At 37.8% G+C, this 22,164-nt stretch overlaps 2 protein-coding genes across 2 annotated transcripts; both read right to left on the bottom strand.

Moving 5' to 3' along the window:
- Positions 1-4,755: 4,755 nt before the first annotated feature.
- On the bottom strand, positions 4,756-9,818 carry fgf4 (fibroblast growth factor 4). Its single transcript, XM_056462970.1, has 3 exons — positions 9,179-9,818; positions 7,804-7,907; positions 4,756-7,183 (listed from the first exon to the last, which is right to left on the bottom strand). The coding sequence occupies exons 1-3, from the start codon at positions 9,471-9,473 to the stop codon at positions 7,007-7,009; spliced, it is 576 nt and encodes a 191-aa protein (XP_056318945.1). The 5' UTR covers positions 9,474-9,818; the 3' UTR covers positions 4,756-7,006.
- Positions 9,819-17,385: 7,567 nt separating this feature from the next.
- On the bottom strand, positions 17,386-21,888 carry fgf3 (fibroblast growth factor 3). Its single transcript, XM_056462969.1, has 3 exons — positions 20,248-21,888; positions 18,978-19,081; positions 17,386-18,591 (listed from the first exon to the last, which is right to left on the bottom strand). The coding sequence occupies exons 1-3, from the start codon at positions 20,522-20,524 to the stop codon at positions 18,202-18,204; spliced, it is 771 nt and encodes a 256-aa protein (XP_056318944.1). The 5' UTR covers positions 20,525-21,888; the 3' UTR covers positions 17,386-18,201.
- Between the last annotated feature and the right edge of the window lie 276 nt (positions 21,889-22,164).

The following is a 22,164-nucleotide window of genomic DNA, read 5'->3' as shown; positions in this document are numbered from 1 at the left end:
CATTTGTCTGTTTTTTTTACCCGCCTGTCTGTCTGTCTTTCTTTGTTTATTTGTCTGTGTTTGTCTACCTGTCTGTCTGTCTGTCTGTCTGTCTGTCTGTCTGTCTGTGTCTATTTGTATATGTTTGTTTACCTGTCTGTCTGTTTGTGTCTGTTTGTCTGTGTTTGTTTACCTGTCTGTCTGTCTGTCTGTCTGTGTCTATTTGTCTGTTTTTGTTTACCTGTCTGTCTGTAAGTATGTCTGTCTGTCTGTGTCTATTTGTCTGTTTTTGTTTACCTGTCTGTCTGTAAGTTTGTCTGTCTGTCTGTGTCTATTTGTCTGTTTTTGTTTACCTGTTTGTCTGTCTGTCTGTGTCTATTTGTCTGTTTCTGTTTACCTGTCTGTCTGTAAGTTTGTCTGTCTGTCTGTCTGTCTGTCTGTGTCTATTTGTCTGTTTTTGTTTACCTGTTTGTCTGTCAGCCTGTGTCTATTTTTCTGTTTTTATTTATCTGTCTGTCTGTCTCCGTTATTCATTATGTCTGTGTGTCTGTCTGCCTCTCTATTTGTTTGTCTGTTTTATCTCTCTGTCTATTTGTCTGTCATACTGTCGCTGTCTGTCTGTCTCTGACTGTGTCTATTTGCCTGCTTTTATGTATCTGTCTGTCTGTTTTGTCTGTCTATCTCCGTCTGCCTGTCTCTGTGTCTATTTGTCTGTTTTTTACCTGTGTGTCTGTCTGCCTGTCTGTCCGTTCGTCTGTCCGTCCGTCTGTTGTTTTTTACCTGTCTGTCTGTCTGTCTGTCTGTCTATCTGTTTGTGTGTGTGTGTCTATTTGTCTGTTGTTGTTTACCTGTCTGTCTGTCTGTGTCTATGCGTCTTTCCTTTTTCTTTCATTTTTATTTCTTTCTTTTTCTTTCTTTTTGTATTCTTTTCTTTCTTTCTTTCTTTCTTTCTTTCTTTCTTTCTTTCTTTCTTTCTTTCTTTCTTTCTTTCTTTCTCTTTTTCTTTCTTTTCTTTTTTCTTTCCTTTCTTTCTTTCTTTCTTTCTTTCTTTCTTTCTTTCTTTCTTTCTTTTCTTTCCTTTCTTTCTTTCTTTCTTTTCTTTTCTTTCTTTCTTTCTCTATTTCTTTCTTTCTTTCTCTATTTCTTTCTTTCTTTTTTCTTTTCTCTTTCTTTCTTTCTTTTCTTTCTTCTTTCTTTCTTTTTTTCTTTCTTTCTTTCTTTCTTTTTTTCTCAGTTACTTTTTTATTTCTCATTCTTTTTTCATTTCTTTTCTTTATTTCAGAAGAATCATAATACATAATAACTACTTACAGTTACATTTCTAAAAAAATGTTTTCATTGGTTGCATTTCACAGTATCACAGCTTTTCTACATCAAGCAGAACTAAATGCAGACAGCATAACAGATTAAATATGTTTAAAAATCTTTTTAAAATACACACAATATCAACCCAAAAGCTCATGTGTTATTTGTAACATAAGTGGTCTTGGCTTGCACTGTACAAGCTCTACATCGTGGCACAACCTCTCTGTTCTTACTGAAGGAAGGCCTAAATACACACAACCACAGACTAAGCCACAGTAGCCCAAGTGTTCCACCTTCCTCCTCCTACTCAAATCCTCCACCTGGCTGCCAGAGCATCAGCAAGTGAATTACTCCCAATATACGTTCTGTTAGCGAACACATTGTTGTGAGCCATTGACCTGTCTTGTGAAGTCTTTGTGCTCTGGAGAACTTGAAAGGCCTGTTATGATATAAAGACAGTTTTGGGCCAAACAACTTAATGGAGAAGAGGCACTTGAGAGGTGGATGGATGTTTATTTGGTTGACAGACAATGAAACTGACGCATACAGGCGGTGTGGAGAAACTATTTTTAGAAAGGCCTTTACAGCCCTCGTACAAGTTTATTGGAGCAAAAAGTTGTCATTCTTTTTGGGCAATGATAGGGCTCCTTTTAGCACAGCTCATGGCCAGGAATACATGTGTATTAAGTGACCACACCTGTCTCACTTCGCCTGTCCCGCTTTAAATTGAGAGCTTCGTTTCAATAGGCAGACTGTGTATTGTAAATAAGGGATCGATGATGTGGTGTATAAAGCAGTTCATACATATGCTATCTTGAATGTACTGTGATAAACATGTTTTCATTTCTGAATTAAAAAGCTCAGTTTGTATTTTGAAAGAACTAAAAGTGGAAAAGTTGACAGTTACACAGTTTTCCGCACAATTAAAATATCAACAATTATTATCTGAAAAACCTATTAGTATGAGCTTTTTAAGATGAGGCAATGTTATTTTAAGTTTTTTAGTTAAGTATAAAGTTTAATATGGTGCCACTTCCTCAAAATAATATATTTGTCAAAGATAAATTTAGGGGAGTTTTTTCTCAAAACATTATGGGCTTTATTTTAACGATCTAGGCGTAAAGTCTAAAGCACATATCGCAAAAAAAAATTAAGGATGGAAAAATATGGTTTGCGCTCTGCCGCATGGTCTAACAGAGTTGTGCTTATTCTCTTAATGAGTTCTGGGTGTGTTTACATGGTGGACTTTGTAAGTAGATAAACTGTACACTTCACTAGCGAGAAAACCTGTGCGAGGATAAAGAATGAGTCCCCTTCAATCGGCCTCTTTACTTTCTCTTTACTTTACTTTTACTCTTTACTTTACTCCTTTACTTTTGTGAATGAGGAAACGGTGCCACACTCCACTGAAGACCTTAGCCTACATATTTAATTTTAAGTGCAAAGATTTGTTTCAAAACTATTTCTAAATTCAGTTCTAATTTCCAGCTACCGAATAAATGAACAATAATATTGAAGTGTGGTCAAATAACTTTTTGTTATATCCAAAAAGTTATTTTGTTATATTTTTTGTTATATTGAGTTCTATCCAAACACACATCCTATACTTATGCCCCATATGGTGATACATTCATCTCCAAACCCCAACAGATGGACAAATCTAAGCTTGTTTTTGTATTAAAAGGTGGTGCAAAATGTGAAAATTAGGGTTGCGCTGGTCTGAAATAGCAATAAATCGCACCAAACACATCTTGCGCCTTATTGCACCAGGTGTATGATAGGGCCCCTAGAGTCTCTTTAACTCTGAGCATTTTTGACCATGATTTACCTGACCCATGATTTTCAGGGTCATTCATGCATTTTTAATTGTAAACTTTGATTTTATTATTTGCCACAATCCTTTGTGTGTACAATACAATTTGTGTGTATTTTATACACAGTAATTAGTATAATTTATACACTGTAAAAGATTATATGAACAATTAGTCATGACAGCATGTGTATTTAATTCATTATAACTTATTAAACTAAGTTAATCATGTTATAACTTAAGTTATAAGTTATGCAAGCTGGTTTAAGTCAGTTTAACCAACCCAGGCTCATTCTGAAAATGTACCACTATATACCTTTTGGAGAGTGCCAAATATGCCCAGGAGGTAAATTTTTTGCAGTTTTTGTTTTCGTGAATGCACAAGAGGCCACTGTGTATGTTTTTTCAGATCTCAAATTTCTCTCACGAGTGCCAATTATGCCTGCTGTTCTTGCGTAAATCCACTAGAGGCCGCTGGCAATTGACTGACTGACTGACTGACTGACCGATCGACTGACCCACCCTCCTCCTTCCCTAAACTCAACCAAAAGTGTTTTCAAAAGCACTGATTGTCCAGTGAACCAGGATTTTTTTACAATGTATGTACATAAAATAAATTTTGTACATTTTAATTGATGCAGAAACTAAATTCATTCATCTAATCATTAATGAATGAATAATTAATTCTATTTGTAAAAAAAATGGTTTTACCTGTAATGAAGAAACATTCTAATAGATGTATTCAAGATATATGTTACAGTTAATTATTTACTAATTATATCATTATGTATTTAGATTTATCAAATTTAAACATAATATTAAAATATAATAAATACATCAAATAAGTGTTGTAAAACTATTCGAAACTATAACATAAACATTTCATTTTATTTATTAGGCACATTATCTAAAAGTTATACAACTATAAGAGAAATGTATATATAATATCCACAGATCAAACTGTTGCTACAGTAGACAGTTGAGTAGATGTTAGGGCTGATGTGGATTGTTCTTTGTCATTCATGTCTCCATTTGTCATCCTACACTTACGTGCCAGTAAAAAATGGAAATGCATAACTCTGTTTGCATAAAATGTCAGTTTGTGGATTGTACTAAAGGAAGACAATAGCCCTGGCAGTTGATCTAAAGTAAAAGCCAATCACGGCTTCACAAAGGCCAGTCTGACATATCTGCTCATTAGTCAGCACACAGAAAAAGGAAGGGCCCAAACCACTTTAAACGGGTCCTCTTTCATGGAACCGCATGCCTGGAAGGGTTACAGCGGAATCCTCTTCTGAACCTTAGGAAACATTCACACAAGCAAAAGAGTGCTTTCCACTCCCAGGAGTGACCGCTTGGCTGTGCGGATGGCAAAACCACCCAATCTGTAAACTAGGCCTTGGCAAGTTAAATAACAGCAGTAGAGTGTCTTGGCAGAGCTGTCCTTGTAGAAATATCAGGCATGGCACTCCAGGCGGGCCCACATAGTCTAGTGACACAAGTCTGTGAGCATATTTTTAGCTGCAGCAGGGAAAGGCCCCTTTCTATAGTTATACTGGAAGATATTCTAGTTTTACGTGTTTTGTGCCATCACAGCTGTCATAACTGTTTCATAGAACTGTCATTTGCTTTTGTTGGAAGAATTGAAAACACTCAGACTGCATGATTTACATATTTATTAACTTCCATTTAAGTTAGGGTATCATCATGTGCACAGCACATACATCACAATATTTAACAGGACCTGTATAAAACTACAGACAATATTTGGTAAAACAGGATTCAGAGCGCACTACGACAGGACTCAGACGTTAGCCCATTTACTTTAGAGCTCTGCTATCGATAAACCTTATGGGAATTGACAGAGAAAATTGATTTCAATACACAGCATACATCCCTGTTCATAAGCACATCTGGACAATGGCAACGGACAAAATTCGGAACATTGTTGTGTTGGAGTGGCTGTTTTCACTAAGGTCGTGCTTGTTGATATTGCATTTTTTGGTTAAACAAATCAAGTCCAGTGATTTGTGATGAGGGTCAGACGAGCAATTTGCCTTCAGTGGCCATTGGGTCTATTGTAAACAACATCCACACTGATGCAAATCACGTCCATTGGAAAGAGGTTTGGCACAGATGTGGAAAAGAGAAAGACAGACAACCCTTCCCTCCTCCAGCATTAGCTTAGGTAGCTCAGAGTCATCAAGTGAAACTAATTGATGTGCACATCCAGGCAGGGCATGTTAAGAAACAAATTTGGACACGTAACAGTTGAAATTACAGTAAATGAAACAATTACGAATGTGTTGATTCTGTTAAGGTCAACCAGTCAGTTTAGCTTCATTTTTTTTTTAATTCTTAAATGGTTTTCTTGAAGCCCAAAAGACTATCTTTTCATTTGCACTTCAGAATTATATTCAAGTACAGGTATATTTTTTAGATTCTCTCAATGAAATGTACCTGATGATGACAGTAAGGAATGCTTTTTTTTTTTAAAGATAATGTTGCTCAAATATATGTTTATAAGATGGAAAACCTGTTTATCCCTGCATGAATGTATCATATTTTAATATTTATTTAACTAACGCCATATAAGTTTGAAGCAGCTTCTGAGTTTTGCACCATATTTACAAAATATATAAAGAAAAATATAGGGTTACTTGTTGAGCATATAGTGTAGTCTAACAGCTGTCTGCAAATATTTCCAACATGATTATCCTTTCTAAAAGTAAATCACAGGGTAAAGATAGCTCAAACGTGACAAGGCGCAACTAGGACGCAATGGCCGCCAGAACTTCACAGAGTGGCAGGAGCCTCAGAAGAGCAACTTAGAGCTAAACATTCGGTGTCAGCTGATTTTCAAAGTAGGAAAATGTCAGTTGGAAACTGCATGAGGTAGAAAACGACAAACAAAGTGGGTAAAATGCCTCTTCGTAACTCACTGTGGAAGTTGTGAAATTTGTATTTACGCTTACTCTTACACACAACACTGTCATTTCTTTGTTTTTGTGTTACCATCTTAAAAATACTGATCTTTATATCTTCCAAAATCCACAGCAGAACTTGACTTGAACTTGACATTGTCTGTCTAAAGGGTTCTGGGTATACTGTATCTGCATGGCAATAACTTTGGATTTTTAAAATTCATGTCTCTATGTTACAGAAGCTACTTCTCTCGATCTAGAGCCTTAGAGATGTGACAAAGATTGACTGCAGATAAGTTCAAAGTTCAACCCCCCAGCAGAGCTAAAAACAGATTTGAAGGGGTACAACTTCAGTAAGCTAGAGTAAGCCGATACTGCTTCAGTTAGATCCGAGCTCCGCACAAAGGAGCCCAGACATTGGACAATTGCTCCAGTGCTAATACTATGGGGGTTGATACACCTTAACGTTTGGAGGCTTGACCTAAGACTTACATATTATTTCCGACGAAGGACAAATGGACCGTAGTCAGCGTAGACGCCATATTTAATTTTTTGCGGTTAAAAAATAGGAAGCGAGGAATCGTGTTTATTGCTGTTAGTCCTTTGCAGACATTGAAAATAAGTCTTTTGAACACTTTTAAATAATGTTTGTCCTGAAAATCACAAATTAAATATGGCGTATTTCTTGACTACCTCTCCAAAACGTATTAGAACAACACAAACAGTGCAAAAAATAGGATTTTTACATTTGTAGGAATTTCACTTGTATATGAACACGTGGTAGCAGCAATGAGGATAAATTAACAAATAGCAAATAAATTAATTGTTGCCTTCCACCTCGGAAAGAGGACGGTGCTGAAATATAAAACTAACAGTTATAAATAGTCTAATATATACATACATCATGACACGATACACTTAACCTCACATTTAGCTTCTGGTAGAAAGTGCATCGTCGTTCCTCCGCCTTGCGCCGTCCAAAATGAGCTCAAATTCTAGGCAAGAAATGTGTCATCGTCATGGATGTTGATACTCGGTTTCCTTTTTTTGTTTTGCCAGCCTTACTTAGTCCGATGTACATCCCAGGATGTGCCAGCGATTCGTACGCGTTGTAATTATTTGCGAGGAGCTTTTCTCTGAATTTGCATTCGTTTGTGAACTGCTCCTGAAACAGAAAGGAAATAGCCGTTATTTTCACTGACATCTCAATAGACTCTCTCATATCAGTATTGTAATTTAAAAATAAAACCCAAGTCGTTCTGAAGTGGAATTTGTGGGACAAACAAAAACAAACTTTGGCAGTGTTTTATCAAAAAGACAGCTTTGGTTTATAACTATAGTTCTAGGAGACAATCAAACTATTAGGGTGGACTGTCATCAAATTACGCGATATCTGGGTCTTAAAAAAAAATTCTGGGTCTGGTTCATGAAGGAATCTGAGAAGACAGCAGTGGTGTTTGGGTGGTCCTCTTTGGCCAGTTCATCTTTACTCTGGAAAGGACAGTAGGTGCATGTGTTGGCTGGCAATGCTAAGAATGGAATGCGTAGTCCGAATGATCTACTGCGCTACCGTTCCTGGGTTTGTCCATCCCACAATGAAAACACCACTAGGCACTGGAAGCACGGCACGACTGAGTCTAACAATGTTACGCTGTCGGAGACTGTGGGACTGGGAGGGGGATGTTGGTGGCAAGGGGATACATCTCAAGTACAGGGTGATATGTCATCGAGCTCAGATAAGAACATTCACGGGCGGAAACCTGTTGTAAATCATTTCATACTCACAGATCCGTAGAGCTTCCCTTTGCTGTTCATGGCCACGAATAGCCCGCTCCGCACGCCAAACAGTGTCACAACTCCCCTCTCCACCGGAGATATCTCAAGAAGACCTGAAACACACAACAAAGAAAATAAATGACCTTGTTTGGCTTATATCTTTAGCCCTGTCTGGCAACTCCCAGCGTTGACTGCCTTTCTAAAAATTGTACATGTTTACGTTTATCTTGCCAGAGCATCCTTTTTGAAGGAAATGACACTTTCCGCCTCTTCAAATTTCCCGTATGCGATATTGCATCTATTATGTCTCTGTAAAAGCCCCCAAGAGTTATCTTTAGTCGAAATTACTTACTTTTCCAATGAGTCAATCCTTAAAACATTTATTTCTTTGACGCTTTCGTGTCAGAAAAAAAAAACTATTATTTATTATATAATATGAACGTCATATGAATAACACTTCAGATTTTCCTAGTCTAAGGAAAAAAATGTAAATTGCACCTCTTTAAGTAAATAAAATGACAGTTTAGCCTGTGATGCACGTTGGCAAACAAGGTAAACATATATAATACAGCTTGAGTTTGACTGTGGAAACACGAAGCGCCTCCCTGTCATATTGTTAACATACTGTTGTCATATTTTATTTGTCTTGGAAATACATTAACTGTGCACACGAGCATGGACAATGACTATTATGGACACAGAAATCTTTCTTATACATGATTTCATAAATTATAAATAAATTAACTTCTAAAAGGTTTTCAATTTCCACCAAGAACCGTTTAATAGCTATTTATTTTGCTATCTGTGCTAGTTAAAAAAAGTAAACTAGTAATCTGGAGAATATTTAATAATTCTAAATGGATATCTTTCTATTACAAAATAACTAAACAGCTACTCAAATTATATGCAACAAAAAAGTTCATCATGTAAAAAATAACTATTTAAAGAACTTAAGAACCATTTAAGTGAAGGGTTAATCAACTGTAAAGGATAAGTTTATCTCGCTCCTAAGTTTAGGCTTGGGATTTTGGCCCGGTTCCTGTCCTGCTCTGGTTACAGAGACCTGTTGCGTGCGTAATGCAGGATGCCAGATGCTAGTGCACTTCCACACCTGCCTCGATTCGAGAAATGTATTTGAAAGCAACACATCAGGCTTTGTTTATGTTATCAGCATGGCATGATGTTGGATTCGCGTATAGCATAAAGTTATATTAGTACAGGAAACAGATACAGTACAGAATAACATCTGTTGCGCGCTGATTGCGCTCATGAAGGATTCGTTTCTATTGCTTAATTCGTTTTAGTGATTCACATTCTTAGTTCTTAAATGTCATTCAAACAGCCCGTTAAACAAGCACACTTTCAAGTAACAGATTAAACTTACTGTAGCGGTTTTCGTTGTGCACGCCGGTAATTTTACCACCCGGTAATACTTGAAGATGAAACCCAATGCCAACATTGCAGTAGAGACGTCGGAGTCTTTTGATGCCCGTGAGATAATCGCTGTCCCTGCTGATATCTCTCTTTTCCCCGGGGATTCGTGCTAGCGAACGCGAGTAGAGGGTCTCCCAGCGTCGCTCCACGGGGTCGCTGTGTCCACCGGGCAGCGGAGCGCAGCGCACTGAGCTTGTCAGTAGTCCTAAGACCAGTATTGGTAAGAGGGCCGACTGGACACTCATCCTTCTGAGCGGTACGTGAGTGCCTGAAGGAGTTGAAGACACCGGCCACCGTTTTCTCTATGTTTGAGTCGGCAGCCAAAAAGACGCACAAAACAGCTTACTCACGGACAGAGCTACGGTCAACCCAAGTGAGCGGCATGAAGTCGCGCTCAGTGGGCTTCCTCTCAAGACACTATACTTCAGACTTTTGTTCAAGCTGTCAATAAAAACCGCGTTGACCGTGAATTCTAGCCACGCACAGCCATGCTGTATACTTTCCCTTGCCGACGATATTTATATCTGCTGCGAAATTACATCACACACTACCTAGTGCATGACGGAGCAGCCTTCTGCGCCACTCCGAGCACACTGATTCCTTATAATGTGCGCACGTCCATGCCGTGGGCAGTGAGACTACAGCGCGCGTGTGTGCGCGCGTGCGAACTGAGACGCAAACGTCATAACCGATCCCTTACTATAAAACATCATTTGTTGACTTTGACAGACTTTTGCTTTGTCTATATGTATGGTGTGTTTATCAGTCCCAAACGTAGGCAAATAACTCAAAGTCGAATCTGTTAATGTCATCTCGTGCATAATATTTACATCATTTTAATATTCCTATAGGTTATAGATGTGTGATGATGCCAATATCTTTTGACATCTACTGTTTCAAACACGCTATAAACACACAACGTCGGCAAGGGAAATCGTAGCCATGATTACAAGCTCTGGAAAGTAGGATTGTTTTTTCAGGTTACTGAAAAATAGTTCGCGTAATTAGGATTAGTGCTGATACACTTTTCAAAACCTCAACATATATACCTATAGTTGTTATGCCTTTGTGTAAGCTTCCTCTATAATCGGACAGAAATAAAATAGTTTATGTAAGGGAGGATGTATCGGAAATCACAACCTTAACAGACTATAGTGTCAGACAGTAGACTGTTCTATAAATGAACAATAACAGGAATAAAACAAAAGTTGAATTCAAAAGAATTGCAATGCTAATTCAAGCAGGAGTTTAAAAAGAAAAGTATTGTTCTCTGAAAAAACGCCATTGTAAGGATAAATATAAAAAAATATGCGAGATGACATTAGGACTTGTTAACAAAATGACAAAGGGTGCAAACCATTTATGAAGTCTGTAAAGAAGTGCAATGCAGCCTTTGGACATCATAAGGTCTGCTAGATAATTCAGCCTGACAATTCTGTTGCTGACCTCTTAAGAGTGTGTATTTGTGAATGTTGTGCGTCATTGCTTTGTGGGGGAGAACGTGTAAACCGCTGGACACAACACACTGTGAGTCAAGCTTTCTCCGCGGCCCCGGGTAATGCGCGCTCCCTGCTGCTAGTGTAGAGGATGCGACGTAAAACGGAAAGACCGTTGGGGGGGGATGGTGAAAACACTTAACAACAAAAAAGTAAAGCACCTACTGGAAAGCTCTAAAGATTGTCGTTTGAGTTACTGTTGATAGAGGCTTTCATGTTGTGCGTGGAAATAAATCCACCAAGAATGAACACTTCCACTTCAACACAACTTTAGCTTGAATGAACTTGAAATAACTTGAAAGAATGAACACTTAAGGGTGTATTTACTGTACTAGAGCAAATTACGCAGAGGGTTTAATCACACGCCTGTTTATAGGTGAAGGGCTTTTTTCGGGTTTGTTTGTGTAAACAAGTTCAACTTTTAAAGAGACACTTAGTAAATTTGCATGTTGTAGAGTGGCATGACAAGACTTACGTTAAAAGGCCAAATCCCTTTCAAGCTAAATAAATAAATGTAAAAAATAAAACGGGGCCTTGAAAGAAATTCAAGTTTTAGTTGCTGAAAATAGAAAATAAAATAACTTGAAGTCTTGACTGAACTTTTCTTGAAGGATTTGTTTATTTTAAACATCATCAAACACGCATCATGTTGGCATCGAGGGTTCAGAGCCTCTAAGGTGAAGACCATTTCAGTGTGCGATGTCATTGGCCCATGAACATTTCCTGCTAGTTGTCAAACTATTTCATAAATATATCAAGATGCAATTCAATCATAACTTAGCAATAAAATAGCTATCATAACATTATTTATCAATATGCAGACCTTTTTGGATTCTCGGAAGCTATTGAAATAATAAAAAAAAATACGTTTAGACCGCTGTTATTGTTTACATCCCTCAAAGTAGTGTAAATTTATAGTTAAAAAATAATAAAGAAGGAACCTTTATTTTTAAAAAGTGTCTAATTTAGATGTATGTAGTATTTAGGAGATGCACTAATGCAGGGGCTGCACGGTGGCTCATCTCATACAAGCAAGTCGCAGGTTAGAATCCTGGTTGGACCAGAAGGCTTTTGCATGATCTCTGTTCGAGTGGGTTTCCTTCGGGTGCACAGTCCAAAGACATGCGATAAAGGTGAATTTGATTAATTAAATCGCTGTGGTGTAGTCTATATGAGTATGCAAGAGTGTATGGGTGTTTCCCAGCCCTGGGGTGTTCACGAGGCAGTGCATTCTCAAGGCAGGGTTATGGGCAACCGCCGGTTAAACCTATGTCTAATTAATTGGCGCTTCATTTCGCTGAGGCAGGGGAAGGTTAAGAAGTTTAATGTCATTTCACCCCAGTATGTTCTTGGATCAACATCTATAGCTGATCCTGGAACCACATTCCAATCAGCTAATCAGATTTAAAGGATACATTTACAGTTTAAATTAAGTTTAGGCTTACACTTAGGGTTATGTACACTCAAAAAAGGATTACTGCTGCTTGTTCCAACTACCTGATTAAAATGAGCTGAAACAACTCAAATCTTGTATATTCTTTGGCAATATTATTTAGTTTTTTATTCAGTCCACTTAAATTTGTAAACTATTAAGTTGACTTAAGCATTTTATGTTGGGACAACATGAAGGAATTGTGTTGGTCCAACTAGGGGATTTGTAGCTCCCAACATTTGTGTGGGATTTAAATAAGATAAATGTTGACAATGAAAGTAATCTTAGTTGTTTAAAGTTAATAGAAAGATTTGTTAAAGTTTAATCTTTAATTTAGTTTGAAGATTTAGAAGATTTTCATGTAATGCTTTGAGTTTTGAGATTGCCACCTTGCAGAAGCACCCATGGTTGGCAGCTTAACAAAATGCAACGTGTTGCTTTGCTGAGATCTGTCTCAATCAACTGTGTAACACATGAAATATGCTTAAAAATGGCTCTTTAGTTAATTTAGGATAACTTCAAATAAAACTAAGAGACTTCGAAATGTACAACATGTAATAGACATGATATTATCAGACCTTTGAGTTTAGTTTAATTTAAATAAAAATACAAATTTAAACTTTTATTTGATGAAATCAAGTTGAAACAATTCAACTTCTTTTAATTGTGTGTGTGTGTGTGTGTGTGTGTAGTTGGTGCTAAACTTTTGGATGGAAATCCTGCCCTCAATTAAATTAAGTTCATCCAATAAGTTATTTTTTGAGTGTACTTCTACATGATTGCTATGCAGCTACACTTAGGGTTGGGTTTAGGGGGTAGGGCTAAGGTATGGATTAATTTTTCGAACAAAACTTCCTTTGTATAACTAGCACTTCTTGTCTGTTTTGCCTCTTCTTGAATCACTGAATTTCTCCCCGATTGTAAGTCGCTTTGAACAAAAGCGTTTGCTATGATTGACTACATGTCAATGTAAATGTAAAATGACGTTCCAGGATCCACATAGATGTTAATCCAGGATTGCATCGTACTTGGCAAAATCACGCCAGCCGCCTATTGAAAGTGAGTGATGGATGAACTAATGATGCAACGATGCAAGTACTTTTGCATAACAGTAAAATATGAAACTGTGAAACAATTAGCTTAAATGTATAGCCTTTATAACATTTTAATATGAGGGAATGTTAAAATGTCTAAAACTTCGTTAGCCTATCTAAATTAGTTTTTGATTTTAAAACTGGAGTCGATTTGTACAAATCATTACGCCAAACAAACAGAAACGTCCTTTGCCGTAACTCTTGTTTGCCCGCCTATGTTTCGCCTGACGTAGTTTTCTCCAGACAAAATACTCTCATCTGTTGACTTCAAAAAAGTTGATCCAATGTCTGACGGTTGACTAAATGCTTGCTGATGGGGGTCTTCTGCACACAGTAATGGGTCGTATTGTCAAGCGGTTCATTTGATCTAAGAATGTGTGGCCGGTTTTATATAGGCCTACAAGTGGAGGGCACAGACACTGATCAAACAGTCTGTTGTAACGACCTATTTTGGATGCCCAAATCGAAAAGGCGTGCAGTGCTTTGTAGCATGCACTGCTGAATTATCATGACAATAGCACATGTTTCTCAACAAAGATTCTTTTTGGAATCACACACCATTTTACTCATCATGTAGTCTGCATAGTTGCACTTGAACTGGAACGGGGACCGAAAATTAAAGTGTTGCATGAACTGAAGTAATTGTGTTCAATTTTAAAAAGAGTGCGTGCTTTTGGAAGATCGAAATTGTATAAAACTGTGCAGATTTTAACTGCTTTATATCTGTAGTTGTATCAATGTTCTGAACAAGGTACAAGCAGTGGAATGAAGTGAATTTAATAATAACACGACTCTCAGCCGCTCTCCATGGTGCTGCAGTCGCGCTCAAGCGCCTCGGTTCCGCCTCTCATCAGTGTATAGAAATAAAAACATTATGTTCAATCTAAAGACTAAAGAAGTTCTCGATAAAAGAAAGAGGTTTGGTTCAGATATTTCAGGTGAACAACAGTGACACGGAATATGTGATGACAGGCCTTGTTAACCAACTTATTCTATTAGTATGAGATGAATTAAACTGGACCATTTATCACACGCGACTCCCACTGCGAGTTCTCATCATAATACAGTGAAATTACTACAGTGTAATCCTTAGAAAGTGGAACAGGCCCTCTAAACATCTTTTTACGACTTAATCACCTTTATAGATATCACTTTAGATATTGTTATCATCGCTTTTGTCGTGCCCCTGCACACAATATCTTATTTCACTGATTTTAAACACAGATGAGAATATTTTGTTTATTTATTGTCTCTCCAAAAACAATTTCCTTATGATAAATTTCAATGATTTGACAGCAACTGGACATAAGTCAGTGCTTCCCTCTATGGGAGGCTTTTGGAAATACATTTGCCATCAGAATTGACAAATGTTAACAGAGCTGCTTAAACATTAAAGTGCATTAACCTGACATCGTGCTAGTGAGACTAATTCAGAGAGGAAATAATTATATTTACACTAAACTATCAGGCCTACTTTGCAAATTGATTGTTTGAATGAAGACACAGTTGCCCAATTTTACTGGTATTTGTAATAATACCCTTAAAAGATGTAACTACACAATAAAATACGAAGCATCTTAACAATAAACGGTGTCATTTTTATAACCATACATGGCAACCCTTCATCATTAATAAATGTATCACTTAAAAAACAGTTAAGCTGGAAGCAATATAGTGTGATGTTAGTGCAGAGGTCAATAACTCTACAAGGTCCACAAAGATGACCAGTAGGAGGCCTGTCTGTACGAACAAAGACCCCTCAGGCTCCGCTGGGTCAATACTTGAGGAATTCCTGACGATACCAATTAGATGGGCACGAGGAGCAGCCCTTTGAGGCCCTCAGGATAGAGAAGAATGAGACTGAATCGCAGTGATTTTAATTGGAGCCGTTTTCACTATAGCTCACGGCTTTTAGTAATTTCTGAGAAATCACTCGTGGGGTAATCTAATTATCAATAAATGTAAAAATCATTCATGTTTGACAATTATTTGTTTGTTTGTATTCGTATGTTCATGTTGTTGTTTTAATAATCATCATTGTCATTATTATTTTTACTTTCTGTTCTTTTTTTAAATTACGTGCGCGATTTATGATCTAAAATGAGCCCCGTCAGACAACCCGATTTTTATGGCCTTGAGGAGTTTTTTTGGCAGCTGGGTTAATGAGCGCTAATATTCCCTCGACTTGGCGGCAGACACGTCATTGTTAAAGGCAGGTCATCAGAAGTCGCTCGATCTGGACGCTGAACCTTAACCCCTGGGTCTCTGTTTACTTGTTGTATGCCACTGAACTAATAGGGGCGTCGTGTGCCTGAATAGGTAGAACTATAGGACCATAGTGCATGAGAATAGGCTTAACATATTTTGAGATTTGTTGAGATTTGTAATCTCAGTGGTATCTATCTATCTATCTATCTATCTATCTATCTATCTATCTATCTATCTATCTATCTATCTATCTATCTATCTATCTATCTATCTATCTATCTATCTTCTGGGTGCAAAACGCTTTTGAGAGTTCGGAAAAGCTCTTGGCGTGTCATTGGTTCCTCATGTCAGCCATTCAGCATTTAAATTGAAACAAAAATATTTTCAAATAAAGGTTCTTATATGGCACAATTCTGTATACAGCCTTTTTAAATCTATGTATTTTTAACATAATAAAATAATTACTGAATTTAAAATATTTTAAAGAATATGCTAATCATGTGTTACCCAGAATTTTTAATACCCATTTGTCAAAACAAACCCCGACATTCGTGATAATTGTTATAAAACTCTTATCATTTTTAATGCAGGGTGTCCGCGGGGTCTTAAAACGTATTAAAAGTTGATACATCAATTTAGAGAAATTTAAAGCCCTTAAAAAGTCTTAAATGCTGCTACAATGTATTAAATTTTGCATCATGCATTTTTAATATACACTTGTATAATTATAGTTGATAAAATCGAAAAGTCGATAAAATCCTGCTATATTTCATGTCACACTGCTTTGTTTACTGCAGTAACCAAAGCAGCACCATTATTTCTGTTGTTCTATGCAAAACCCTCAGGATTAACATTTTTATATAGTTTATGAATAATGTTTTAGTTTAGGATTAGTTTCTTACAATCAGTAGTTAATATATTTAAAACGTCGCCAATGTTACCTGTTCAGACCTAAAGTGACGATGAGGTCTTAAAATGTATAGAACGAGTCTTTAAAAAGGTCTTTAAAGGTATTGAATTTTACTCTCTGATTCCTGTGTACGGCTTAGAGAGGAAAGAAAGCACTCCTCGGTTTTTGAGTGATCGAAGCGACTAAAGAATATAATTTTGACGTCGCGGAAAGCTTTGATCTCGCATCCCGTGTATTTATGGCTATGTGAAAAATAAGGTATCAGTAGGGCAACACAAAGGTTTATTCAAACACCTCCATTTATCTACTATCCGGCATTTCTGTTGAGTAATATTAGAGTCTGGCATTCATAACAAACTATACAACGCGTTACACTTTAAGACACGTTTTTTATCATCGGGGATTGCCCTGTTTTTCAGATCTCAGTCTCTCGTCGTTTAGAAAAGGGAAGAAGAATGTCTCATGCGACACGGCTTCCCAGGTTCCCCCAGAGATATGCCATTGTGACCGCCAGGAAGCTTTCGAACCTGCGAAGTATAGAATAACACGTCCTTTTTTCTCCTATAGATTTCAAAAGCACAGATCTCTGTTCTTGTTTGAAGAAACCGCTCTTCGTGCAAAACACACGAAATAGGTTCGTATTTAAAAATATATTAATAAAATCACTTTCAATTTATATGAATAATCATAGACTTATTTGTAACCCACTAGTTCTTTAATATTATTTCTTTTTATCTAGATGATGTCATTTGAGGCAGTTTAGGAGAAAGAGGGGGATGGTCCCAAGAGAGAGTCTTCAATCCCTATGCGATCACTATTACATTTGCGCTTAATATATCCGCAGTCACTGCCTCATTTGCCGACATTAATTTAGCTGTCAAGGCTTTTCAAATTGATATTCAAATGATAAAAACCTACATTTTAACATTTACCAATCACTAGTCTTTATGTTGTACATTTGTATAATGCTTTGGAATAAAACCATATGGTGTTTTTTTTAATATAATTTATTGGTGACATTTCTCCAGATTTCAGTGTCAAACAATGCCGTTTTAATGCATTAGGCTACCCTGCTTACAGTGTTCAATACAGATATGATATTTATCAATACTATGCCTCAGAGTTGATTCCATTATATATATTGTTTAGACTCAAATTTGTATTAAGGGATAGAAAACTGAGGAGTCTACTCTTAAGGGTTTGTTCAGTTGTTCAAAGATAACAGTATTATTCTAACAATGATAACTACTAATCTCTTCTGAAGAAAATTCTTTAATATTCGAAGGGTAGAAACTATGTCATCAATAACTTAGAAACATATAAACAAAAATAAATATGTATTACATTAGTAATATACAAAGTACTCCTGATTGCAGTTTAAGAACAGTAGCCTATCACATGTGAGTTAAAAAGCATCTGTTTTATGTGTGTGGATCTTTGTTTTCTAGTTTATACTTCGATAAGGAAAAAGTGCTTGTCTGTACACCACCTATAAAGCCGATACATAACATATCATCGACACTGTTAAGCACTTGTATAACATCCTAATCTGTGATTACAAACATTTACTCTGCTATTTTGCTCAAATAAAAGAGTAAATTGCTATACAGTTATGTACAATAATTACACGTCTTTCAGTAGTGTTGAGTTTGGTCACATGAACCTATTTGGACTGTCTTTTTTATTATTATTTCAAGAATCTCTTCGCTCTTCTTGCCACGTAATTCCCCAAAAGATTTTCTTCGAAATCATCCTCTCCCAAAAAAATTGTCCCATGTGACTCTTGTTTTGGACTCTCAGTGGCTGTGGATTTCCATCTGTGGCAAGAGAGTGTTAAATGTCAGCCCTTCTGTTGTGGCCCTTGGAGCCCCTGTGTCGTCGTCTCCTGCGCTCTGCTCGACCGACAGGGGCCCTATGAGAGCCTGTTTGGTGCCGCTGGCTCTCTCTGAGCTTGCGCACCATCTCATGGTCCTTGTTGCCCAGAACTCGGGGCAGGAAGAGGGAAGCTTTGTCCGTGCTTCGTGTCTTAAAGCCCCTCCTGGGCCGTCCCTTTCCATTGATGGACACATACCACTGCCTCTTAGAACTGGCACGGCGTTTGCTGCCCCCTGCGCCGGACCCTGTTGGAGGAGGCTGGGTGGTCGCATGGTGCCGTGATGCATAAGTGTTGTAGCCTAGCTCATGAATGCGCTCCAGAAACTCACACTCTCGGTTGAAGACTTCCTAAAAGAGTTAAAAATACATATTACTTATCAGCTTTGACTGGACATGCTACAAAGTGGTTCAAAGCTTTTGATGTTTGATTAATGTTTAAACTGTTTTCACATTGGATTGCATCAAACACTCATTGTAAATGGGTTAAAGTTGCAACTGTGGATGTGGTCATCACTCTTTGCTGACCAGAAAATTCAGTGACATGGTCTCCAGTGAGGGAGACAAAACTGAGTAATCAAACTCTCAGTAATCTAGCAGCATGTGGGCATGCATACTCGTTCCGCTTGAAAAACACCACCATGTGGCGATAGCCTCAAATAGCCCTAGTCGTTATCTGATCCTACTGCTAGCCGAATATCAGCTACTTGATTTTCCCGACGTGACATAACACTTACTGAAGCATACAGACGTCCTTTCTCATTCATAGCCAGGTATCTTCCCGAAAACAGGCCCTTGATTGCCACCACACCAACGTCGACGGCTGTGATCTCGAGTATACCTTGGGAAAAGAGTGGATCACTAGTTAGTGCGCATGCTATAAATGGGAAAAACACTTATAATAGCAGTTTAAATTGCAGTATGATCTTTAGAACTCAATACAAGTTCAACTGAGTTCATCTGAAAGCTTTCAAATTTACCATGTCTGAAAGCGTATTTTTAATAAGTAATTAATTTATTTGTATCATTAAAAATAAATAACGGTTAGTGATTAAGCTTGATTACTTGAATAGTTATTTGTTATAAATATTTTTTACTAAATCATTTTAGCGTATTAAATTCGTAATAAACTATACTTCTTCCTTAATGTAAAATACTATAACTAATCTTGATTATGGTAATAATAAACGTAAAAAGGCAAGGAAGTGTATGTTTTCGTTATAATTGATTGCAAAAGAGTATGACGCATATGTTCATTTTTTAATTTAATTTATATGTGTATTAGTTTTTCGTTGATTGAGTTACAGTCTACACGACATACGCTGTCAGGTTAGATATACAGACACTAAACGCCTCTTAAAGAGGATGTTTATTCATCCTTTTTTTCCACACTGATTAATGGCTCTCCTCATTCTTCTGTTTCGAATAATCATCCTTTTACGTTGGATAAACACATCCGTTGTCTAAGTCATTATGTTAAACTGTCTGTTGAATCCTGTTTTCATATGGTAATTGTTCATGGGCACTCGGATTTGACTAATTGGAAAACTAAGACAGATAAACGAATGTTGTAATTAAAAATAAAAAAAAGACAAATGAAGATTACGATGTAGGCTCCAAAATGTATGCCACTCTAATAGCACATTTATTAACAGATCTGCTGAGCAAAAGTGATTTGAAGTGCCTGTTGTCACAAAATAATGAAACAGTGACCTATTTTGTTGCATCGTTTTTTAAAATCAGATTTTTAGTTTTAAGCTAGCGGTAATAACTGTTTAAACTGGTATATGCTGCAAGAAACCGAATTAAAACGATTCTGTTTCTTCATTTAATATATAGCAGACAGTATGATTTATTGTTCAATATTAATTATTTAATGCGCAAGGCGCTGTCTCTCGAATAATGTCAGCGCATAATGTTTTCCAGTGTACAATTACGCAAGTCTCGTGAACTCAGATCATACCACACATAAAACTGACATTCTCAAATATCAAACGCTTTACTCACTTAAAGGGTTGTTTTCTTCAAGAGATCCGTCTATTTTCCCGTTCGGGTGAATTTGCAAATGATATTTTGTGGCGCAGTAAAGTTTCCTGCGTCTTGGAGCTCCTCCGAGGTGCTCGTAAACCCCGCCGCGTCCACCAGCATCTCGCCGCTGCCTTGGGTCACACGCCTGGCCCCTGGCACAAGGCGCCCTTGGGGTCCTGCTCTGCCTCGGAGCCAGAGATTCCTCCAAACTCGGATCCAAGAAGCTCAGTAACAACAAGAGCAGAATTATAACCATTGTGGCATGGCGGGATGTCGGCAAAATCTCGCTGGAATAGAAAGAGCTGGCGCACGGGGTCCCATCAAAGAAGTATCATTTGTCAGTCATCCAGTTAACCGAACATTAAAATAAAATCTTGCTGTATCCCTCTGTCCTCTGTTTAATACGCCGCGGTCATCTGCTAGAGCCGGCTTGGTGGCAGCAGCATGGGTTCGCTTCGTCAGTGCTCATGAGTTCCACTCTGCTCTCCAAGCAAACTGTATCTGACCGAGGAGGAGAAAAGAGCCAGTCGGTTTCACAGGGAGCCTATCGTGAGATTTCGCTGATCGACAGTGTGCACAGAAATAAAAGAGCCCTCCTGCAACAATAGCCCAAACCCCGACCAATTGATACAAAGGAAAAGGGGAGGCAAGGTATCAGTCTTGTGTGAACCAAGAGGTTGCAGCGTGGATAAAATTACACAGCACTACACATGGTGGCTTACAGCGGAAAACCGCATCACAAAGAGAGAGACATCCAAGGGCAGAGTTTGCTTCGTTTGAAAGGTCCGAAAATTATATTTAAGCATGAACACTGACCTCTGGGTGAGCCACTGTTAATTCTCGTTTCATGCTCGTTGGCACATTTCGACAGTGATGTTAACATTCATAGACACACGCACGTGGCTTTCAGTGATCCACATTTATGTGTGGAATGTTTCTGACTCATAATATAAATCAGTGACTGACAACACAAAATGGTTGGCTTGACTAATCGGCAAACTCGCGTCCAACGGAAAACGTTATCAGTAAAACTTATTTGTTTGAAAAATAAATTAAAATAAACTCAGTTTATACAAATCAAGCTTCAGATAAATCCAACCCCTCGTTTTTCTCTCTTGTTATATTACTATTTTAACAGAATGTGATATTAAATTGGTGCTCAATATGAATGATATTCTTGAAACAGCAGACTATCAACCCGAAGCTCCTTTCAAGTAATCAATCGAAATATTTTACAGACTACAGGATGCTCTGAATGAACCGATCAAGACCTGTTTTTGTATTCACTGCTATCCGTAAAGAAAACGCGGCTACGTTTTCCTGCCTTTTGAGAAGATAAATCCAAATGCCGGCTCCCGAAGTTTCTGTCCTGCTTTTGAAAATAAACATATTCCACTCCCTCTCAAACACATTTCACGGCAATTTCCATTTAGTCAAGCAGGCCATGGAAACTAAAACTGCGGTAGACGACATGCATGTTCTCTCAGGAACCAGACTGCAAGTGCGACTCTAAGCCCTACAGCCACTTACACTCAAGCTCCTGGTGTGTGCTGCTAGTGGGTGGAAGAGCAACACGCAAATGACTTCTGCCTAAATTGCTTCCATCTTGGTCGCATTATGGTTACCATTCTCGTAATTAGCACCATCATCTACAAATCTCCCTGCCCTTTGGCGTAACACCAGCGCATGCTATTGAAAACCTCGTGGGAAGGCACCCTTCATTTGTCTTCGTCTTCCATACATCACTTGGCGTTCCTGATTGTTTCGCCACACACTTTTATAGCAGGTAGCTGCTATTAATGACTTATTAGTCGCGCTTCAGACCCGGTGTGTGTGTCAGACTAGACGGAGAGTATATATGAGCCTACTGATGTACATCACCAGCCGCTCTGGTGA

This window comes from Danio aesculapii, chromosome 7, assembly GCF_903798145.1.
Source record: "Danio aesculapii chromosome 7, fDanAes4.1, whole genome shotgun sequence".
Lineage (NCBI taxonomy): Eukaryota > Metazoa > Chordata > Actinopteri > Cypriniformes > Danionidae > Danio > Danio aesculapii.
The sequence above is the reverse complement of the archived record's forward strand: the minus strand, read 5'-3'. Positions and strand labels throughout refer to the sequence as shown.